This window comes from Miscanthus floridulus, chromosome 8 (genome assembly GCF_019320115.1).
Source record: "Miscanthus floridulus cultivar M001 chromosome 8, ASM1932011v1, whole genome shotgun sequence".
NCBI lineage: Eukaryota > Viridiplantae > Streptophyta > Magnoliopsida > Poales > Poaceae > Miscanthus > Miscanthus floridulus.
Genome location: NC_089587.1, coordinates 183,800,567 through 183,818,294, shown reverse-complemented (window position 1 = coordinate 183,818,294; position 17,728 = coordinate 183,800,567). Strand labels below are relative to the sequence as shown.

The 17,728-nt window shown below is 44.6% G+C and overlaps 1 protein-coding gene and 1 long non-coding RNA gene across 3 annotated transcripts; one reads left to right on the top strand and one right to left on the bottom strand.

Annotated features, from left to right (window-relative positions):
* The first annotated feature begins 2,917 nt into the window (after positions 1 to 2,917).
* On the top strand, positions 2,918 to 7,658 carry LOC136477707 (uncharacterized). Its single transcript, XR_010764082.1, has 3 exons — positions 2,918 to 3,020; positions 6,297 to 6,437; positions 7,515 to 7,658. It is a non-coding gene; the product is annotated as an uncharacterized lncRNA (long non-coding RNA).
* A 2,641-nt stretch (positions 7,659 to 10,299) lies between these two features.
* LOC136477706 (receptor kinase-like protein Xa21) lies at positions 10,300 to 14,051 on the bottom strand. Of its 2 annotated transcripts, XM_066475950.1 has the most exons (3): positions 13,922 to 14,051; positions 11,003 to 13,616; positions 10,300 to 10,892 (listed from the first exon to the last, which is right to left on the bottom strand). In XM_066475950.1, exons 2-3 carry the CDS (start codon positions 13,596 to 13,598, stop codon positions 10,501 to 10,503), a joined length of 2,988 nt encoding a protein of 995 aa, XP_066332047.1. In that variant the 5' UTR covers positions 13,599 to 13,616; positions 13,922 to 14,051; the 3' UTR covers positions 10,300 to 10,500. The 2 variants fall into 2 exon arrangements, with proteins under 2 accessions (XP_066332047.1, XP_066332046.1); XM_066475949.1 differs by having other exon boundaries at positions 11,003 to 14,030.
* Between the last annotated feature and the right edge of the window lie 3,677 nt (positions 14,052 to 17,728).

Sequence of the window (17,728 nt, the reverse complement as noted above, 5' to 3'; positions counted from 1 at the left end):
TAATCGTCGGGCATTTTACGAGGCGGATGAATTTTGTAACCACCTCGGTTAATATTTGGGCAGTGTCTGGTAAAATCATTTTTATAGTAGTGATAAATCAGACCCAAAAAAATAAAATTTTTTAATCAGGGGAGACGCCACTAGGAACCACACACGCGCGTCACGTAACTATTCGCAGGTTGGCCAAGATTAGAACGGCTGACCTCTAGCCTCGCGCTTAACTTCTCTGGGTACTCCACCAAAGATAATTGTATCTATAAGGCATAATTCCTCTTGTATTTAGTTTTGGATTTTGAAATGAGTATTTGGGACCCTACATGAATTTTAAATGTAAAAGTTATCAATTGCAATATTGTAGATATTCTCGAGTTCTACAACTTTGGATTTTGTCGTTTCTTCGTCCGAGGTCGTTTGAAAATTTGAATTTCAAACGTGAGAAATTCAAATATAATTTGTTGGATCCAAATGTGTTAATGCTTGTTTCGTAAACCATTTTTAAAGGCAGTTGTAGATTGAGTCGTCTCTATTTGCAAGAAAAGGGACGCGTTTACGAATCATATCCGTAATCCGTAGCAGTGATTTGTGTAATTGTGTTGGATATGCTCAGCTGGCCGAGGCCCAGGACGTTTAAAATCAGGGGCGTTAAACAGTTTTACAGTGGGGTTATTGCATGCACATATCAGCGTTACCCTTACCTGCGCCTTATCTTAGAGCCTGTTTGATCCATTAGCGCTAAAACTTGACTAGTTACTAGCTAGGGCCTGTTTAGATCTATTAGAACTAATAATTAGCAGCTAAAATTAGTACGAGTGGATCCAAACATATTTACTAATAAACCTACTAATTATTAGTTGAAGGGTTGCTAACTGTTAGTTCCATTAGAAGGTTTGGAATTGCTCATAGGTGCTAATAGTTGATTTGCAACTTTGACTCATTATTCAACCATCTTTTAGTAGGTGGATCCAAACAGTCCATGTAAAAAATTAGCTAGCTAAAAATTAGCAGCTATTAGCTACCAGCTAGCTAATTTTTAGTACTAATTGATCCAAAAAGCCCCTAATAGCTGCTATTTTTAGCTAGCTCATTTTTAATAAGGGAGTGTTTGGATCCACTTGCTAATAGCTGCTAATAGGTGGTTTGACAGTGAGTTGAAGGTACATATGAACTATTAGCATGTATTAGCAACAAACCTGCTAATAAAACTAATACTTAGCAACCCTCTAACTAATAATTAGCAAGTTTGTCCATTAGTACTAATTTTAGCTACTAATTTTTAGTGCTAATGTATAAAATAGGAAAAAATCGGATGGATAGTGTATCCACCGTGCTCCCGTGCATACCGTCTCTGATCCGCTACCACATGTCCAGTCTCATGGATCCAATAACACTCATCAGGCTGCCTATCGTGGGCCAGGACCAAGTCCCAATCATGGATCAGCGCTATTAGTTGAGCACGGCGGATACAGTATCCCTCCAAAAAAAATTCATCAAACAGGCGCTTAGCTTGACCGCACTTGCAGCGAAGACCCCGAGTCCGTCAAACTGACCAGTTACGGCTACCTTTCAGCTTTTCATCCCGTCGCTCAGCGCCGTCGTTGTTGTTTGAGCTGGACAAGATTGTTGCGGCGTGTGCAGCCTGGAGTCCCAGAGTATTTTTCAGCAGGAAACGGACAGAGATATTCCCAAGCTGATGTGCGACCTGTCTGGTGCGGTTTCGCTGCTGACGAAAATTAGCTCGTGGAATGGTCTACCGACGCTGAATTTTCGTTCCCAAATCGGATTTGGTTAAAAATCGGATTTGGTTCCTTGTGATGATCGGTCTTCCAGAACGCATCGTGTGGGCACGATTCGTTCACGGGTTATCTCGGATAAATTTGCCGGTCCAGTCAACTTGTGTGTATCCAATGTGGACAAAAAATGTCTGTAGCATCAGTCTGTAGTTATGTGCAACGCCATGTTTCACACAGCGGTGAGTATCGATGGAACTGGAGTAATATTGACTTTAATTTCTTGTTATGTATTGCTAGTCCATGAGACGAAAACAGGACAGGAAACCCCGACCGACCGTTCCTTTTTTTTTTACCATTTTTACGGATCCATTTTTACTTAGAAATTTCTGTTCTATTTCACATTTTTTTCATTTAGTTATCCATAATGATTAGACCCAGACGTCCCCTCCGGATGGACCAACCCGCTCGCCCGCATCGCGCGCCGCGCGTCTCCGCCTCACTCTACCTCGCTACTCCTTCCACCAGATTCACCGCGCGGCGAGAGATCCGGTGGTGGTGGGGAATCTGGCACCGGCTGCAGGTCTGTGTGTCCAACATGGAGAGCAGGATACCGGCGGCCACGAAGGGGTCTCCACCGGCCTCGTGGTATGCGGAGTCGATCTGGTCGATGGTGGCGACAGTGTGGCTGCCTCAAGTGAACTCCATTTCGTAGGTAGCAAGTAGATGTTGCACCTGAAAGCGTACGTTGCAAGCGTCTGTTTCAAGTGTTCGCAGATGTTTCGAAGTTATGTTGCAGGTATTTTATATGGATGTTGCAAAAGTAGACCAGGATGTTGCATATGTTGTAATGGTTATACAAGTATGTTGCAAACATCTGTTCTCAATGTTTCATTATTTTTTTGAGACGTATGTTGCAAGAGTGTTTATCTAGATGTTGCATATGTTTCACATATATGTTGCAAGTGTTTTATCTGTATGTTGCGTATGTTTGCAATGGTTTCAAGTATTTTTCAGATGTTTTTTCAAGTGTTTTATATCCATGTTTTAAGTGTTCTATTTGTCTTCATACGTATGTTGCAAGTGTTGCATCTAGATATTTTAAAAGTAGATCGGGTGTTGCATCTCCCCCCTCGCCTTATATTGCCTCGTCATAGTGTCTCATCGCCTGCTGCCTTGCATCCTTCTCGGAGTGCGAGGGGGCACGACGGGGCCGGTGGAGGGGGCGAGCCGAACGATGGCGATGCGGACGCGAGCGCGCGTATCCTCTTCTTTGTTACGCGGGCAGGGCAGGTATACCCCTTCATTGTTCTGTTACACTGTGAACAGCCTGAGATCGGACTCCTGTTGGTGAACCGCAACGCCAGCCCACGGTTGGTGGACTCGCTTAACAGTTGGCTAGATGTGATTCGACGCGTCCTGGCCGCCGGACGTCCAGCGCTAGTGTAACACCCCAGGTGTTTGCCTTCCACATTTGCACTTGCATTTCATGGACATGAGCATCATTCATTCATTCACAAGCTTATATCACATGAAATATGTCTTTGAAACATTGCAACGTATCGTTATGTTTCATGTGTGTTGTTTTCATTATGAAATGAAAAGTGTGCAACACTTAAGTGCAACATGTGCCACTCACTTTAGTGAAACAAAGTTAGTTAGTACTATGCAACAAGATTATGAAACATGTGAAACATGACTATGAAATATTTGTAACATTTCATGTGTTTTCATTGTTTCAGTACATACCTTGCTTGATTCTTGTGTGACCAATGTATGGTGTGGCTAAAAATGCTTGTAAGTAACTTAGTTACACCTAGGATGTCATTTGGAACATTGTTCATGTTGATCACTTTGACTAATTAGGTTCCCAAGTCATGGTTTGACCAAATTTGACCCCTAAACCCTTTTGTTTGACTATTTAAAAAGTGTAGCTTAGGATGTTTGCATGTCTGAGCAACCTAAAACAAAGTTGTAGTAAATTTTATAAGGAACAAACTTTGTTTAGAAGCCAAGTCATGAAAATGTGCACAACATGTTCAAAAAGGACCCACAAGTCAGAATTGAAAGCTGATTCAACACTTGAAAATATTTCTAAGTCCTAAATGCAATTTCAGTTTGAATGGGCCAACTTTAGCTTGACATAACTCTTGATCCTCTGAGATTTAGCTGTTGATTTCTAAAGCAAAGTTGTAGACCTAGCTTAAATCTACAACTTTCATGTACATTGCTTCCACTGATTCGCCACGAATTGAGAGATCAAACGCTATCAATCTTCGCTGTCAGGCGTCGAACGATAACTGAATCAGAGTTTCAGGCATGCTACAGTGACTGTCCGATTTTAGAAAATCACCGCCGCGTGGCGCCACCCGTCGCCGATCGCCTGAATGCGCAGCCACGCGCCGCGGGCGTCCTGGCACGGCCGGCCACGACGTGAACCACCCCCGCGCGCCTGCCTGACGCACTCGCCACTTCAATTTCTCAACTCCGCTCGCCACAGCAGCGCAGCCAGCAAGCAGCCGCTCCGCCATTGTTGCCGCGGAGCTTCGCCATCGCCGAGCTCACGCGCCGCTGCAAAAACGCGCGCTACGTCTTCACCGTAGCTCCGCAGTGTTCCTCTCGACCTTCTCCATCACTTAGCCAAGCCATTCGAGCTTAGGTAAGGTCGCTGTGACCATTCCACCACCGCCGCCATGGCTGAGCCTCGTCGGAGTTGGCGCTCACCGTGGCCAGCGCACCACAGCACCCTTCTTCTGTCACTAGCCCTCGTCTCGTCTTCCCTAGCTCGCGTAGTCGCTCCTGTGAAGACATTACCGACCAAGCCGGTCCAGTCATGGCGGAATGCGGCCGCGCACCGCCGTGCACCACGGCAGAGTCACCGTGCGCCATGGCCTGCGTGCTTAGGGGCCGCTAGGGTCTAGGCTTAGGGGGTCAATCGACGCGGGGGAACTTAGGGAGCACGCCGGTGCTGTCCAATTCGCCGGAGGAGTCGCCGTCGGTGAACTTCGCCGTGTGCCGCGCCGTCGTTGCTGCCTCCCCTGTTTCGCTGTCGCTGACTGGTGGGGTCAGCTGACAACCGGGTCCCACACGTCAGTGGCTGTTTGAGTCATAAGCTAGTTCAAATTTCAGTTTTGAATGCTGTTTTGTAAATTTTGTAACTCCATTTGTGTAGATCCAAATACTGTGATTCAAATTTTGTTAGACTCACAGTGAGGTCTAGTATTTAAGAAAAATATGTCTTGAGCACATTATGTAGAAATTTTGGATGAATTAAATAGGAACTTGAAAAGTGTTTTTGAATGCATGCAAACTTGTTTAAATCATATCTTGAGTTTCTGTGATCCAAAAATTGTGAAATTTTGTGGGTAAGCTAGTATTGCTTAGTAGAACCTCTGGTTAAAATTTGATAGACATTGCATGTGTAGTTTTTGAGTTATAGATTTTCCTTTTATCATTGGTGGATACTTGTGTGAATTTTTGTAAATTATCTAGGAATCCTATGGCCATGAAACTTGGTAGGTAGTATCTTGGTACCTTAAGGATGCTAGGAAAAATATGAAATCTGTTGCTTGACACTTTTCACTAAGGTTTCCTAATTATGCCATTTTAAGCCATTCTGCCTTACCAATTTTGTGTAGGCTGTTATACTTACTCAAATAGTGTGAAATTTTTATGGTAGTCGACTTAGGGCATGTAGTGTCTACTGTAATTTTTGTAGATTTAATGGTGTAGTTTTCATATATGTTTACTATTTCCTCTAATTAAGTAAATAAATTAAGAAAGGTATTAGAGGAAATGTTTTGGTGATGAACACCCTACTTTCTGGTGTCCTTGTGATATGTGTGACATGTGAGTAGAGTTAGTTTTATCCAATTGAGTGTTTACATCATAAGTTATTAATTATTCGTTGCATTATGTCCCTCTGGACAGATCTGGGGACTTTAGAAAGCTCCCCATGATATTTTGGTTTTCTGTAAATGTGATGAATACATGGATTGTAGATAATTTAGGTATCTTGCCCCTGTCAAAATTTGAGGTCATTTGGCCCAGTAGTTTAGAAACTACAGCTGTTTAAAGTTAGGTTCCAGTTTTTGCTTACTCTCTCTGCCTTGTGAGGACAGAGTTCTGTTGATTGATGAATTCGACCTGGTAAAGGTTTGGATCATGCTTTGAGGTCTGAAAATGAATTGTAGACAATTTTATAAGCTTTCCAGATTGTCTTGTTGCATGTCATTTGGATTTATAAATCTCTAGTTATGGCTAGTTTACTGTACCGCTACATAGTCTTCATTTTGTTGAAATACAAATGCTTGAGTGCATGCTTGTGCTATGTTCTCGTTGATTGTTTAGGGGTTAGCCTAACTTGAGAATATGCTTAGATGCAGGTGCTAGGTCATTAACCGAAGATGAGCAATTATACATTAGGTTGTATAAACTTGGTAAGTAAAGTGATTTGAATAGGGCTTAAGTTGGAATATGCAAACTACAGCGAACATGTGCATTCCCCGAGCATCCCTGACATTCGTTCATGTGCATCCATGATATTTATCTTGCGCATTCATGCAATAGGTGTGCCGGAGGGGGTGACGTTGCTGGAGTTCGAGGGAACCAACCAGGAGGAGGAAACCGAGGTGCAGGAAGCCGACGAAGCAGTCGCCGCGGAGGAATTGCCCGAGTGCCCTGACCACCAGCCTTCCTCGTTCCTGAAAGGCAAGCCCCGGAGCATATTAAGCCTCCCATGTTTTCACAAATACATTGAGTATCTTTTATTGTTGATGATGCATTAAGTATAGGAATTGGTTGGAACCAATTGCTGCATTATATATCCTTCCTTGTCCAGATATCGCACTGGAATCCTATTTAAGTTCAGGACGGGTTAAATGCTTAGCCATGCTTAGTGCGGTAGAAGTCAGGTGATTTCCTGTCACCTGCGAGCTTTTAGGATGAGGTGGATCACGGTTGGCTATATTTGCTATCGTGGAAAAGAACCATGTGAATAATGAATTAAGACCGGACGGGGTCTTGTGTAGGTTTGAACATAGTGACTCCATATGAGTCGTTTAAGGACCGATACGATGTACGTCCTCATGTCATGTTGAACGCAGCCTAACACTTAGCTGGCCGGATAAGTCGTTCCGACCGCGAAGCCTAGTAGCTCGACTCAGGCCGGGGACGCGAGCAGTGGCGTGCATTCTGGAGGTAGTAAGGATGTGCGGAGAGCCATTGGCATAAGTCCAAGGCGGGTTAGAGTCCCGAACAACCTTGGCAGAGTGGTTCTCTGAGAATGCCGATCTGTTCGGACTCGCGACTCCTGAATTATGCCAAAGGTGACTTGTTTGCGACCCTAACGGGGGAAGCAGTGTTTGTGTTTAGGAATACCCCTCCAGCTGGATAGGAATCGATTCGAATCGCCGTCTCTCCCGGATAGTGAGAACTTGACTGAGCAGCGGCAACGTAGATTCAATTAATTTAACGATATGGTTAAATGGATGATGATGATAAGGTTGCCACAATGAATACCTGATATGGTTATTAATGTTTGCACCCTAATAAAATGATTGCTTAGTATAGGTGCTAATATAGATGACAGGTTAATGGATAAAAAGTCACTGCTAGTTTAGGTTAAGAGTTGATCATTATTACTTATGCTTTTCCGTAAAAAGAAAGTGTCAGCCAGCTCCACTACATTAAGCTATGCATAATCCTTGGTGTCATTTGTTTGGTTTTCGACGGGTAAGTCTAGCTGAGTACATTTCCGTACTCAGGGTTTATTCCCTCTTGTTGCAGATGACCTCCTATATCAGGGATTCTGTAAGTATTGTCTCCACCCGGCGGGTGATGATGACTAGATCATGGGCATGATCTCTGTTCTCTTATCTGAATGCTTTTGCGGGCCGTGATCAGCAAACCAGTATTTGTATTTGAACTCGGTGTGTGAGTTAAACTATTTGCTTCCGCATGTTTTACAAGACTTGTTTTGTAAAAACGATGACTCTGTGATGATGTAATCTAATTGCGAACGTCTGTGAAATGTTGTAACGTACGATATGTTATGTTGAATTACTGTGATCTTGGTTGTATGCAAGTTGGTTTGAAATCCTTCGAGATTTCGGTTGACTATCGGGTTTATATGGGCTCAAGTTCGAGAATTTGATCGTTTCGGCGATTGTTTTTGTACTTGTGCTCTTATAAATTGGTCGGTTCTGTGACAGCTAGCATCTCAGTTCGTGATTGTTAAACGATTCCACCGATCGTGGGCTGGCGTCGCAGCCCACCAACGGGAGTCCGATCTAAGGCTGTTCACAATAACAGAACAACGAAGCGGTATACCTTGCCCATCCTGCGTAACAAAGAAGGAGAGAGCGCGCGCTCACGTCCGTACCGCCATCCCCCGGCGTACCTCCTCCAACGGCCCCCGCACACCCCTCTGCAGTTTTTGAGAAGGATGTAAGGCAGTAAAAGACGATGGGGAGACACTGTAGCGAGCAGGGTCGGAGACAAGGGGACAGGCCCCCCCCCCCCCCCCCCCCAATGTTCCATGGGCTTCATTAGATGTCCTAGTTAATCACCGTAAACAATCCCTGCTAAGTCTGGCTGTGCAGATTGCCGTCGTTTTCTTCGGCTCTCCGTGAGTGTTGTTGCCTGTCGCAGCACCCTATGCAGCACTCTTAGCAGAGCTGCTGAACGAGCACCGAACATGCAGTTTAGAAAGCTTCAAGCTGCCAAGCTAGAAACTGGAAGAGACCCTAAAGCGGCAAGGTACTGCAGCACGCGTCACAGTAGTACTAGTTTGTTTTTTTCTCCATCTCAAATCAGTGAATCATATCTTAAAGCCAAAGGTCACTAAGTGGCTAGATTAAATAAATGTAATATTATCTCATACATTTAGACATTTAGCATATGCCCTAGACGAAGAGGTAAAAACAATTGCTAGTCTTTTTAAGCCGACAATGAGGATCTGGCAGCGATAGCGGTGAAAACACTAATGCTGTCAATAACATTTAAGTTAGTGCAGATGTAATGCAAGCACCTTTATAATTATTTTTATATATACTTTACTTCATATTTTTTTTATCATCCTATAAATTTTGTCGACGCTCAGATGCCTCGGCGGATTGGCTCCCCTATTTATGGATCCTAGCTCCGCCCTGGTGGCTAGGCAGCAAAAGGCGAGGAGGTGATGCAACACTCGATCTATTTTTGAAATATCCAGATGCAACACTTGCAACATACATATGGAGACAGATAGAACACTTAAAACATATATATAAAACACTTGAAAAAACATCATAAAAACATTTGAAACCATTGTAAACATACACAGCATTTAGATAAAAACACCTGCAACATATGTGTGAAACATATGAAACATCCTGATAAACACTCTTGCAACATACGTCTCAAAAAATAGATGAAACATTGGGAACAGATGTTTGAAACATACGTGTATAACCATTGCAACATATGCAACATCCTGATCTACTTTTGAAATATTCATATGAAACATTTGTAATATAACTCCGAAACATCTGCAAATACTTGAAACAGACGCTTAGAAGTGCACTTTCAAGCGCAATATCTACTGCTTATGAAATAGAGGCTTACCAACATGTAGAGTTCACCGGAGATAGCTGCGTTGTCGCCACCATCGACCATATCAACTCCGCATACCAGCGTCAGAGTTCCCACCACCACCACATCTCTCGTCGCGGCGAGATAGAATGGGACAGAGGCGCGCGATACGGGCGAGCGGCGCGATCGGGTTGGTCCGGACCAGATCTAATCATTATCGAAGCAGCACGAACGAGGGAAAACTCGAGGAACATTCTGTACGAGCGGGCTTCCGAGAGTTCAGTTCAGACTAACTTCGGCCCACTAGATGAGCTGCTCGCCGAATTCGGCCCGCACAGACGGCAGGACGCGACGGCCCACGAGCACACCTCGTCTCCTTCCTCCTTCCGAAACGCTCTGGCGCTGCCGTCCACGTGCCACCGTCGCGCGGCTGCCGGGTAGGAGACGCAGTTTGTGGGTGGGGCGACTAGGTGGCAGGGCGCCGTCGGGCGCGGGAGCGTCAATATGGCGTCTCCGGCGAAGCCTGGCGAGCGCGGCGACTTCTGTGGCGGTAGAAGATGCCGGAGACAAGGAATACTACGCCATCGCGCGTTGTGGCCTTGTGGGCTGCGAGGAAAGCGGAGCAGAGAATGGCGTAGGGGGCATAATTACTTTTGTAGCACTAGCACGGATTGCATAACCGCCCCAGCCAACGGCGGTTCGTTGTTGAATGCGTGGAAGACGCCAAGACCCAGCACGGCAGCACGCCGCCACATCCGAATTTCCAAAGGTATGCGAAGCATCTCGTTTCTTTCGTACTTTGTGGAGTGGTAGGGGTTGGGGGCAATTGAAATTTGGTGTTTGGATAAGCTGTCCAGTTAGATTAGCAGTGTGGTACTGTGGACTGTGGTTACATATATTCAGTCTGATCTGGAGATTATTTCTGCTAATCCTTGTATAAAATTGTCACCGAGTACCCCCAGTCACACAAGAGAAGCTCGTCGATGTAGTTGAAAGACACTTCGTCAAATCATTGATGCTTTACTAAAATCAGAATTTAAATGTTAAACCAAATGTGTGTATGAACTAGTACTAGTTCATAACTTCCCTACCCAGTACACAATTTTCTGCCTGTATTATTCATCAATTTCGATGTACAAGGCTAATTTACTATCCTCGTACCTATTGCATTAAAAAACAACCTAAGACAACTACATTGGTCCTAGCAAAGCATGGCTTGCTCTTGCTTAATTGCTGCAACATATGACCTTCCGATAGAGTGTAAGTAAGCAGCTACTTCTCTCATATTCATCCGTTCTCTTGGTAATAGACGCGTGCAAGAAATAGCAACTTGCACGAGGGACAACAAGCATCGACGGGCCTCATTTTCTGTGCCCACTGTTGCTTGAATAAAGCCTTTGCATTCTTCTTGGAGACAAGTATCAATGATACGTAACATTTGATCTGGGAAGTTTCTCTCTACAAAGCGAACAATGTTGAGTTCACCCTCGAACATAGAGTCGGTTGGTCGTTTGCCTATCAGCATCTCTAGAAGTACTATTCCAAAACTGTAGACATCCCCACTGGTTGATGCATGAACGCTTTGAGCATACTCTAGAAACACAGATAAAAAGTCATTGTTTAATATGGTGCAGAGTGTGGATGTTCATGGGTATAACAGGTCAATTGGTACTACAGAGAAAGGATATGGGAATGATCTTTACCTGGAGGGATATATCCGACAGTTCCTGTCACAGCGACTGAACTACTGGAACTAGAATATCCAAGTAGATTTGCAATGCCAAAGTCTCCTATACAGGCATTCATATCGTCATCAAGAAGGATATTGGTTGGTTTCAGATCACAGTGGACAATACGCCTTTCACAGTCATGGTGCAAATAGACCAATGCATTGGCTATGTCAATAGCTATGCTTATTCTTTGAGCTAAGCCCAAAAGTTTTGCAGATACACTACAACGTTTTTGATGCAACCATGTATCTAAACTCCCATTGTGCATGAACTCATATATTAGAGCTTTGAAATCATTGCCTCTGTTGTCTATAGTTGAGCATGAAGTCAGTATAGGAAGAAGGTTCCGATGCCGAATGATTCCCAAAACCTCACATTCTGATATGAAGCTTTTGTCTGCAAATTTCATGCCAAGGTCAAAAACCTTAACAGCCACTTGCATTTTTGCTTGAGTTAACTTCCCTCTATATACTGAACCATAGCTTCCTCTGCCAATAAGGTTGGACTCGGAGAAGTTCCCTGTAGCTTGAGCTAGATCCTTGTAAGAAACTCTAGGAAATTTCTTACCAAAAGAACGCAATATTAAGTATGGCCTTCTTGATTTCTTCTTCTTAAGGAGTATGACATAAACTGATGTCACAAATGACACGAAGCCAAATATCAAAATCAATAAGATAGTGAGATAGAGTTTCAGTTCTATACTCCGAGAAACTGCAGGGCATGAAGGCATATGGAGATCTTTCACTCCTCCACAAAGCCCCCAGTTGCCATTAAGTGAAACAGCTGTTGCGTTTGCAAATACTCCATTTCCTGGTACTTCTCCATGTAGATTATTATATGAAAGGTCGAGCATTCTGAGGGAATCCAGAGAGGTTAGAGCTTGCGGGATGGTGCCTGATAAGTTATTGTGTGAAAGATTTAGCATGCTCAAGATCGTGAGGTTGCCAAAAGTTGATGGTATTCTTCCTGTCAGAATGTTATGATCCATTTTGACACTTACTAAGCCATGGCATTGGCCGATAGAATCTGGTATTTGCCCAGTAAGGTTATTCCAAGAAATATCTAATGTGGCGAGTTGTTCAATGTTTCCAATAGGAGGTATGGCACCCTGTAGATTGTTATGGCTAAGGTCCAACAGTGTGAATCCTTGAATGTTTCCGAAGTTTGTAGGTATGGCACCCTGCAGATTGTTATGGCTAAGTAACAACTGTTGTAGTCTAGGAAGATTTCCCAAACTGGCTGGTATGGGACCCTCAAATTCATTTCCTTGTAGGTCAAGGATTGCCAGCTGAGTAAGATTGCTAATTGAGTAGGGGATTGACCCAGTGAAGTTGTTCCATTTCAGAAATAGTATTTGTAGGTTTTTTAAATTTTCAATCCATCCTTCAGTTGTACCAATAAAATTGTTGTTACCTAGTCCCAGCCAACTTAAGGCACTAAGTTTACCTATACTCCGTGGAACTTGCCCAGACAAGCTGTTTCCACCCAACAGAAGTGTTTGAAGGCTAGTGGATAGATTACCGATTGATGATGGAAGAGATCCCTGGAGCTCATTGTAAGAGAGTGAGAGTAGTTGTAGAGATCTACAGTTTGTTAATGCACTCAAAAATTCCCAGTCCTGGTTGTTTCTTGCTACAAGCTGGTTATACTGAAGGTTTAGGAAAGTCAAATTTGAAAGTTTTCCCAAAGAAGTAGGAATCTGCCCTGTGAAATTATTAGATGATAAATCTATCTTCCGTAGCCCTAGAGCATTATTGCCTAAGGAAGCTGGGATGGGACCTTCAAACCTGTTATTTTCCAACATAAGCTCTACGAGATTAGGAAGAAGTTCTCCTATGTTGGATGGCAATGCCTTGCCTAGCATATTGAACTCTAGACTAAGATATTGTAGAGAAGAAAGACGAAACAAGGCTTCGGGGATTTCACCTGAAAGCCTATTGTTGCCTAGGATCAAGAATTGTAACTTTAATTGGCCAAGCTCACCAGGAATGCTTCCCTCGAGTTGATTTGAACCCAAATTGAGATATGCCAGATTTGATAGTAGGCCTAATTTCGAAGGAATTGAACCCACTAGCGAGTTTGAAGCTAAATCTAAGCATGTCAGGTTGAAGAAGTTTGTAATAAGTGCATCTGGAATGATCCCAAAAAAATTATTTTTATGCAACCAAAGGTATTGCAGATTTTGGAGGCGACCAAGGAGAGGTAAGGGACCGAAAAAGTTATTATTGGAGAGGTCAAGATAATTAAGGATGGTAAGGTCGCCAAGAGAGGAGCTGATTTGGCCGGACAAACTTTGGCCGGTGAGGTTGAGTCCGTTGACGCGGAATGGTGGTGTCGTGGTGCACTTGACACCATTCCACCGACAAAAGTGGGAACTCGAGCTCCAATTGCTCAAGGCTCCAGATGGGTCGCTGACGCCCTGCTTGAAACCGAGCAGTGCCTGCAGATCTATTCTGTTCTGACGAATGGTTGAGCAATGGACGTTTCCAACTCCATAGCACAGCAGCAGCAACGTCAATAGTGTAAGGATGGGAATGGCGAGTCTCGCCTGCTTCTTGGAAGGACACATGATGCACCTTACTGCCTCCTGCAAAACATAAAGCATAAACTTCGAGGCATATTATGTTTACATGCTCAAACTTGAGGAACTATGTCGCTTCCATGCTGTAAGCAGATGTTTGAGCAAGCTTGCAATCTTCTTGTGTCACCAAACGATATTTCTGATATGTTTTTTTTTCATGGAAATGCTCTATTTTATTGTTAGAATCAAGCCAACAGAAGAAAGGTTAAATTTTGACGAATTTCACACTTGATTCCCAGAAATAATTACTACTATCATCCCTGACAGAGGACTAAGAAGGGGATGAGAGAGAATAGGGTAGGACAGGGTACCTGTGTTGTGGCTGTGCCGGAGAACAGAGGAGAGAGGACACAACAGAGCAGCCTCGTTGTTCTGCTTTGTTCTTGCCTCGAACCGATGTTTGATCTGTGAAGTTTGAGCTGGATGCTCAGCTGGCTGAGGTCCCGGGGGTTTAAAAACATTTTTACGGCACCACAACACCCACACATTGTGACGCTGACGCCCTAGCTTAGCTTGACCGTCGTTTCAGCGAAGACCCCAGAAGTCCGTCAAACTCGTCCGTAACCGCCACTTTTCCGCTTCCGTCCCATTCCTCGGCGGCGCTGTCGCTGTGCGAGCTAGACACGATTGTTGCCTTGTTGGGTTGTGTGCAGCCTGGAATAGTCGAATCCCATACCTTTCAGCAGTAACCGGACAAAGATATTTTGCGCTGATGTGCGACCCAGGAGTCTGTGGTGCTGACAAAACAAAACTCAGCGCGTGGAATGGTCTACCGGTGCTGGATTTTCGTTTCCAGCTCCGATTTTGTCTTCGAGAATGATCGTGTGGGCATGATTTTTTCATAGCTTATATTCGACATGGTAGTGGCTCAGGTCAATTTGTATCTTAGTACACAGTAATTAGAGGGTCCAAAAGGATTGTCCACGTTAACTTCACCAAACACGGCAGAAAAAAAAATTAGAATTCTTAAATTTCCACCATCATAGTCATAAACTTCTACACTTTGATTTGGTAGATTCTAGTCAATATCACTAATAATAGCGATCGTGTTTTATAAAAAACAATACCTATCTCACCAATTATAGAAAATAGAAATACATGTAGTAATCCCCTAACTTGCTTTATTATTATACTTTCATAATAACCCAAATTACACATCTTTATTATTATACTTTCAGTGGTAGACGACGTCCCCGTCGACAGCGATGCGCCTACGGTGACTTCGTGATTTTAAAATCTACCGGCTCAGTCCTTCGGAGGTGCTCATAGGGGTAGGATTTACGTACGTATGTTCATATGGGTGAGTGTGTGCGTGTTACGGGCGTCTACGATGTACTGTGTTATTCTTAAAAAAAAAGATAATGCAAAGTAACCCTATAATTTGCATCTAAATCTTCAACATACATCATTATGAGTGAAAGTAATATTAAAGATGGACATGTTCCACCATTAATAAAAAGTTATCTAACTAAGCAGTTAGGAAAAAAAAACTCTATCTTGCTTTGAGTGGTACCGTATTTTCAGCATTTCGCTCTATCTCTCTACGCAATGCAGCTGCTGAATGTGGCACAAGCAACGCCGGAACCCGCCGTTCTATTTGAAAAATTGAATCACCTCAGATTCCATGATTGTCTAAGCTATATTATCTTCCCACAAAGCTATATTACATCCGGGCCAGTAGAAACAATTTTTAGAGACTTCATCATTTTTTTCATTGTCATTTTGGTCACACAAAAAGAAAGTTTTAGGGCCAGTTTAGCAGGGCACTGGCTCCTCGTGTGGAGAAGCTGGTCTCATGGAGCTGAAGTTGTTGAGAAAAACATTTGACAAAAACGACTCCAATGACAGTTCTGCAACAATGTGTCAAGTTTGTGAGGAGCCGGGAGAAGCCACGTTTTTATGCTCCAACTCCTCAGTGTAAAATGGCTCTGGCTCCTCCAGGCTCCTTACAAGGAACCATTTCGTAGATGAATGTTTGGCACGGCTCTGCAGAAAAAACCGCAAGAAGCTAGAGCGATGCCAAAGGGACCCTCAGACGTGGACCATCACAATGATTTTTAGGGATGGTTGATGTTATAGCAACATATGCTACGCTCCTATCCAAGCCCTTATCCTATTTTTGATGACCGAGGGAGAAAACAGACTCCAGTAGAGCCCGTATTTTAGTCTTTAAAAAATAGCGGTCTTTTAAGTTCTCCCCTTAGTCCCTATTTTAGTACTTAAAAATAACCGTCCTTTAAATTCTCCCCTTAGACCCTTATTCCTGGGGCTTTTGAGGATGCCCTTATTTTTCTACCATCGTTGTTTCTCCCCTGTGCCCCTTCGGATATCGCCCACACCCGAGACCTCTCTCTCCATTGTCGCTCCCTTCGACCAAGCAGCAGCCAGATCTAGCCTCCCTCTATCCCTAGTGCCGGCCTCCACTGCCTGCTCGGCTTTCTGCACTCGCATCAGCCTCCCCGTTGCATCTTCTCCATTCTCGGCATCCGCTGCCCGCGCTAGCACCGGCCTCCACCAACGCGCCCGCACCAACGAAGAGGAGAGTGGGGACTTGCGCTTCCCGTGCCAGCATTGGCCTCATCGCGACAACTTCTCCATTCCCAGATTTCGCCGCACATGCTCGCACTGGCCTCCTTTACTGCCCGCGCCTCCGTCGTTCTGCTCATGCTGATGAGGAAGGTGGGGACTCGCGCACCTCTTCAATGAGGCTGATGTCGTCAAGGTCACCAAGGAGGAGGGTTGCGCGCGGTAGAACGGGTGGTAGCGTGACAGAGGAAAAAAATGAGAGATGAGAATAAAAAGGAAAAAATAGGAGTAATGTCATCTTTATAAGACCGAGGAGTACCATATTCTCTTAGTCTCATAAAGTTTGTCGGCGCCCACAATACTGTTGACGCCCAGATGCATGTGGTAGGCTCCATCGTCTTCTTCTGGTATGGCAAATGTCGGCGCCTACCATACTGTAGGACAAATGTCGGCGCCCACAACAATGTTCGTGTTCTGACATGTTTGGAAGGTTGCAGAGCACCCTTCTGACATGGTCTGACAGTATTGTCCCGCAGGTGTGCAGGGTACGGTCCTCGGTATTGCGGTTGACTTGAGAGCGTCACCTTATCTGCTCCGCCTGATCCTTGGGTCCTTTACCGAGCGGGCGTCCCCGTTCGGTCGTTTCCCAGTCGGCTCCGACCGCGTCGGTCGGAGAAGAGCTGTAAGTAGAGGTTCGGTGTATTCCCGATCGGAGAAGCGGGTTGGAGTCGAAAGCGGGTCAGAGTCAAAAGCGAGCGTCGCCCTTCCTTGGTCATGCCTTCCGGTCGGTAAGAGGCGGGTCGGAGTCGGGAGCAAGCGTCGCCTCCTTCTTGGCCATGCCTTTCGGTCGGAGAAGCGGGTCGGAGTCGGAAACGAGCGTCGCCTCCTCGTTGGCCAGGCCTTCCGGTCGGAGACTAGATCGCTCTTCCGGTCTGTCGTTTAGGTATCTGGGCCGGCCCAGGAGTTGCGCGTCGTTTGCAACGTCATTTGCTGGGCCGAGCTTTTTGCTGGGAGGCGGGCCCATTAGGGACCCCGGGTTTATGAACCGGACAGGTATGTAGTACCCTATATCTAGTAGAGAAAGCTTCTCTATGCGCCGTGCACTCGAGTTAGGGGGGAGGAGGGTGGGAGGGTTGATTTACAAGATAATGAGAGAAGTAGGGCTAGTCTATAGCTGTATGACCCCTCCTTACATAGTTCGGAGGGCAGACCATAAATTGATGAGTCCTGATTGGTTTATGGGTCATTTTCCTAATTTTTTACATGGAAACCTAGTCAAATCTGAGCATATATCCATACAATTCAGCCGATCTTCATGCATATATAAGTAGGGATGAAAACGGTACGGATATTTTCCGACCGTATTCGAAACCGAATCCGTTTAGAGGGGTTGAGATCTGTCCATATCCGAGTCCGGATATCCAACATCCGATACCGTATCCGTATCCGAATACTCAAATCGCATATTTATGATGTCGATATCCAATCATATCCTATCCAACATAGTTGACACTATCCGTATTCGAATCCGAATCCGGACAGAAATATGAAAACAAATGTAATATCGGTGATATCCGTCCGTATCCGATCCG

What these genes read in the sequence shown, in the direction of transcription:
- LOC136477706 (XM_066475949.1), bottom strand. Translation starts at nt 13,634, where the DNA reads ATGCTTTATGTTTTGCAGGAGGCAGTAAGGTGCATCATGTGTCCTTCC. An exon ending in TGTCGGATATATCCCTCCAG is followed by an intron (nt 10,893 to 11,002) that starts GTAAAGATCATT and finishes CTGTGTTTCTAG; the next exon opens with AGTATGCTCAAAGCGTTCAT.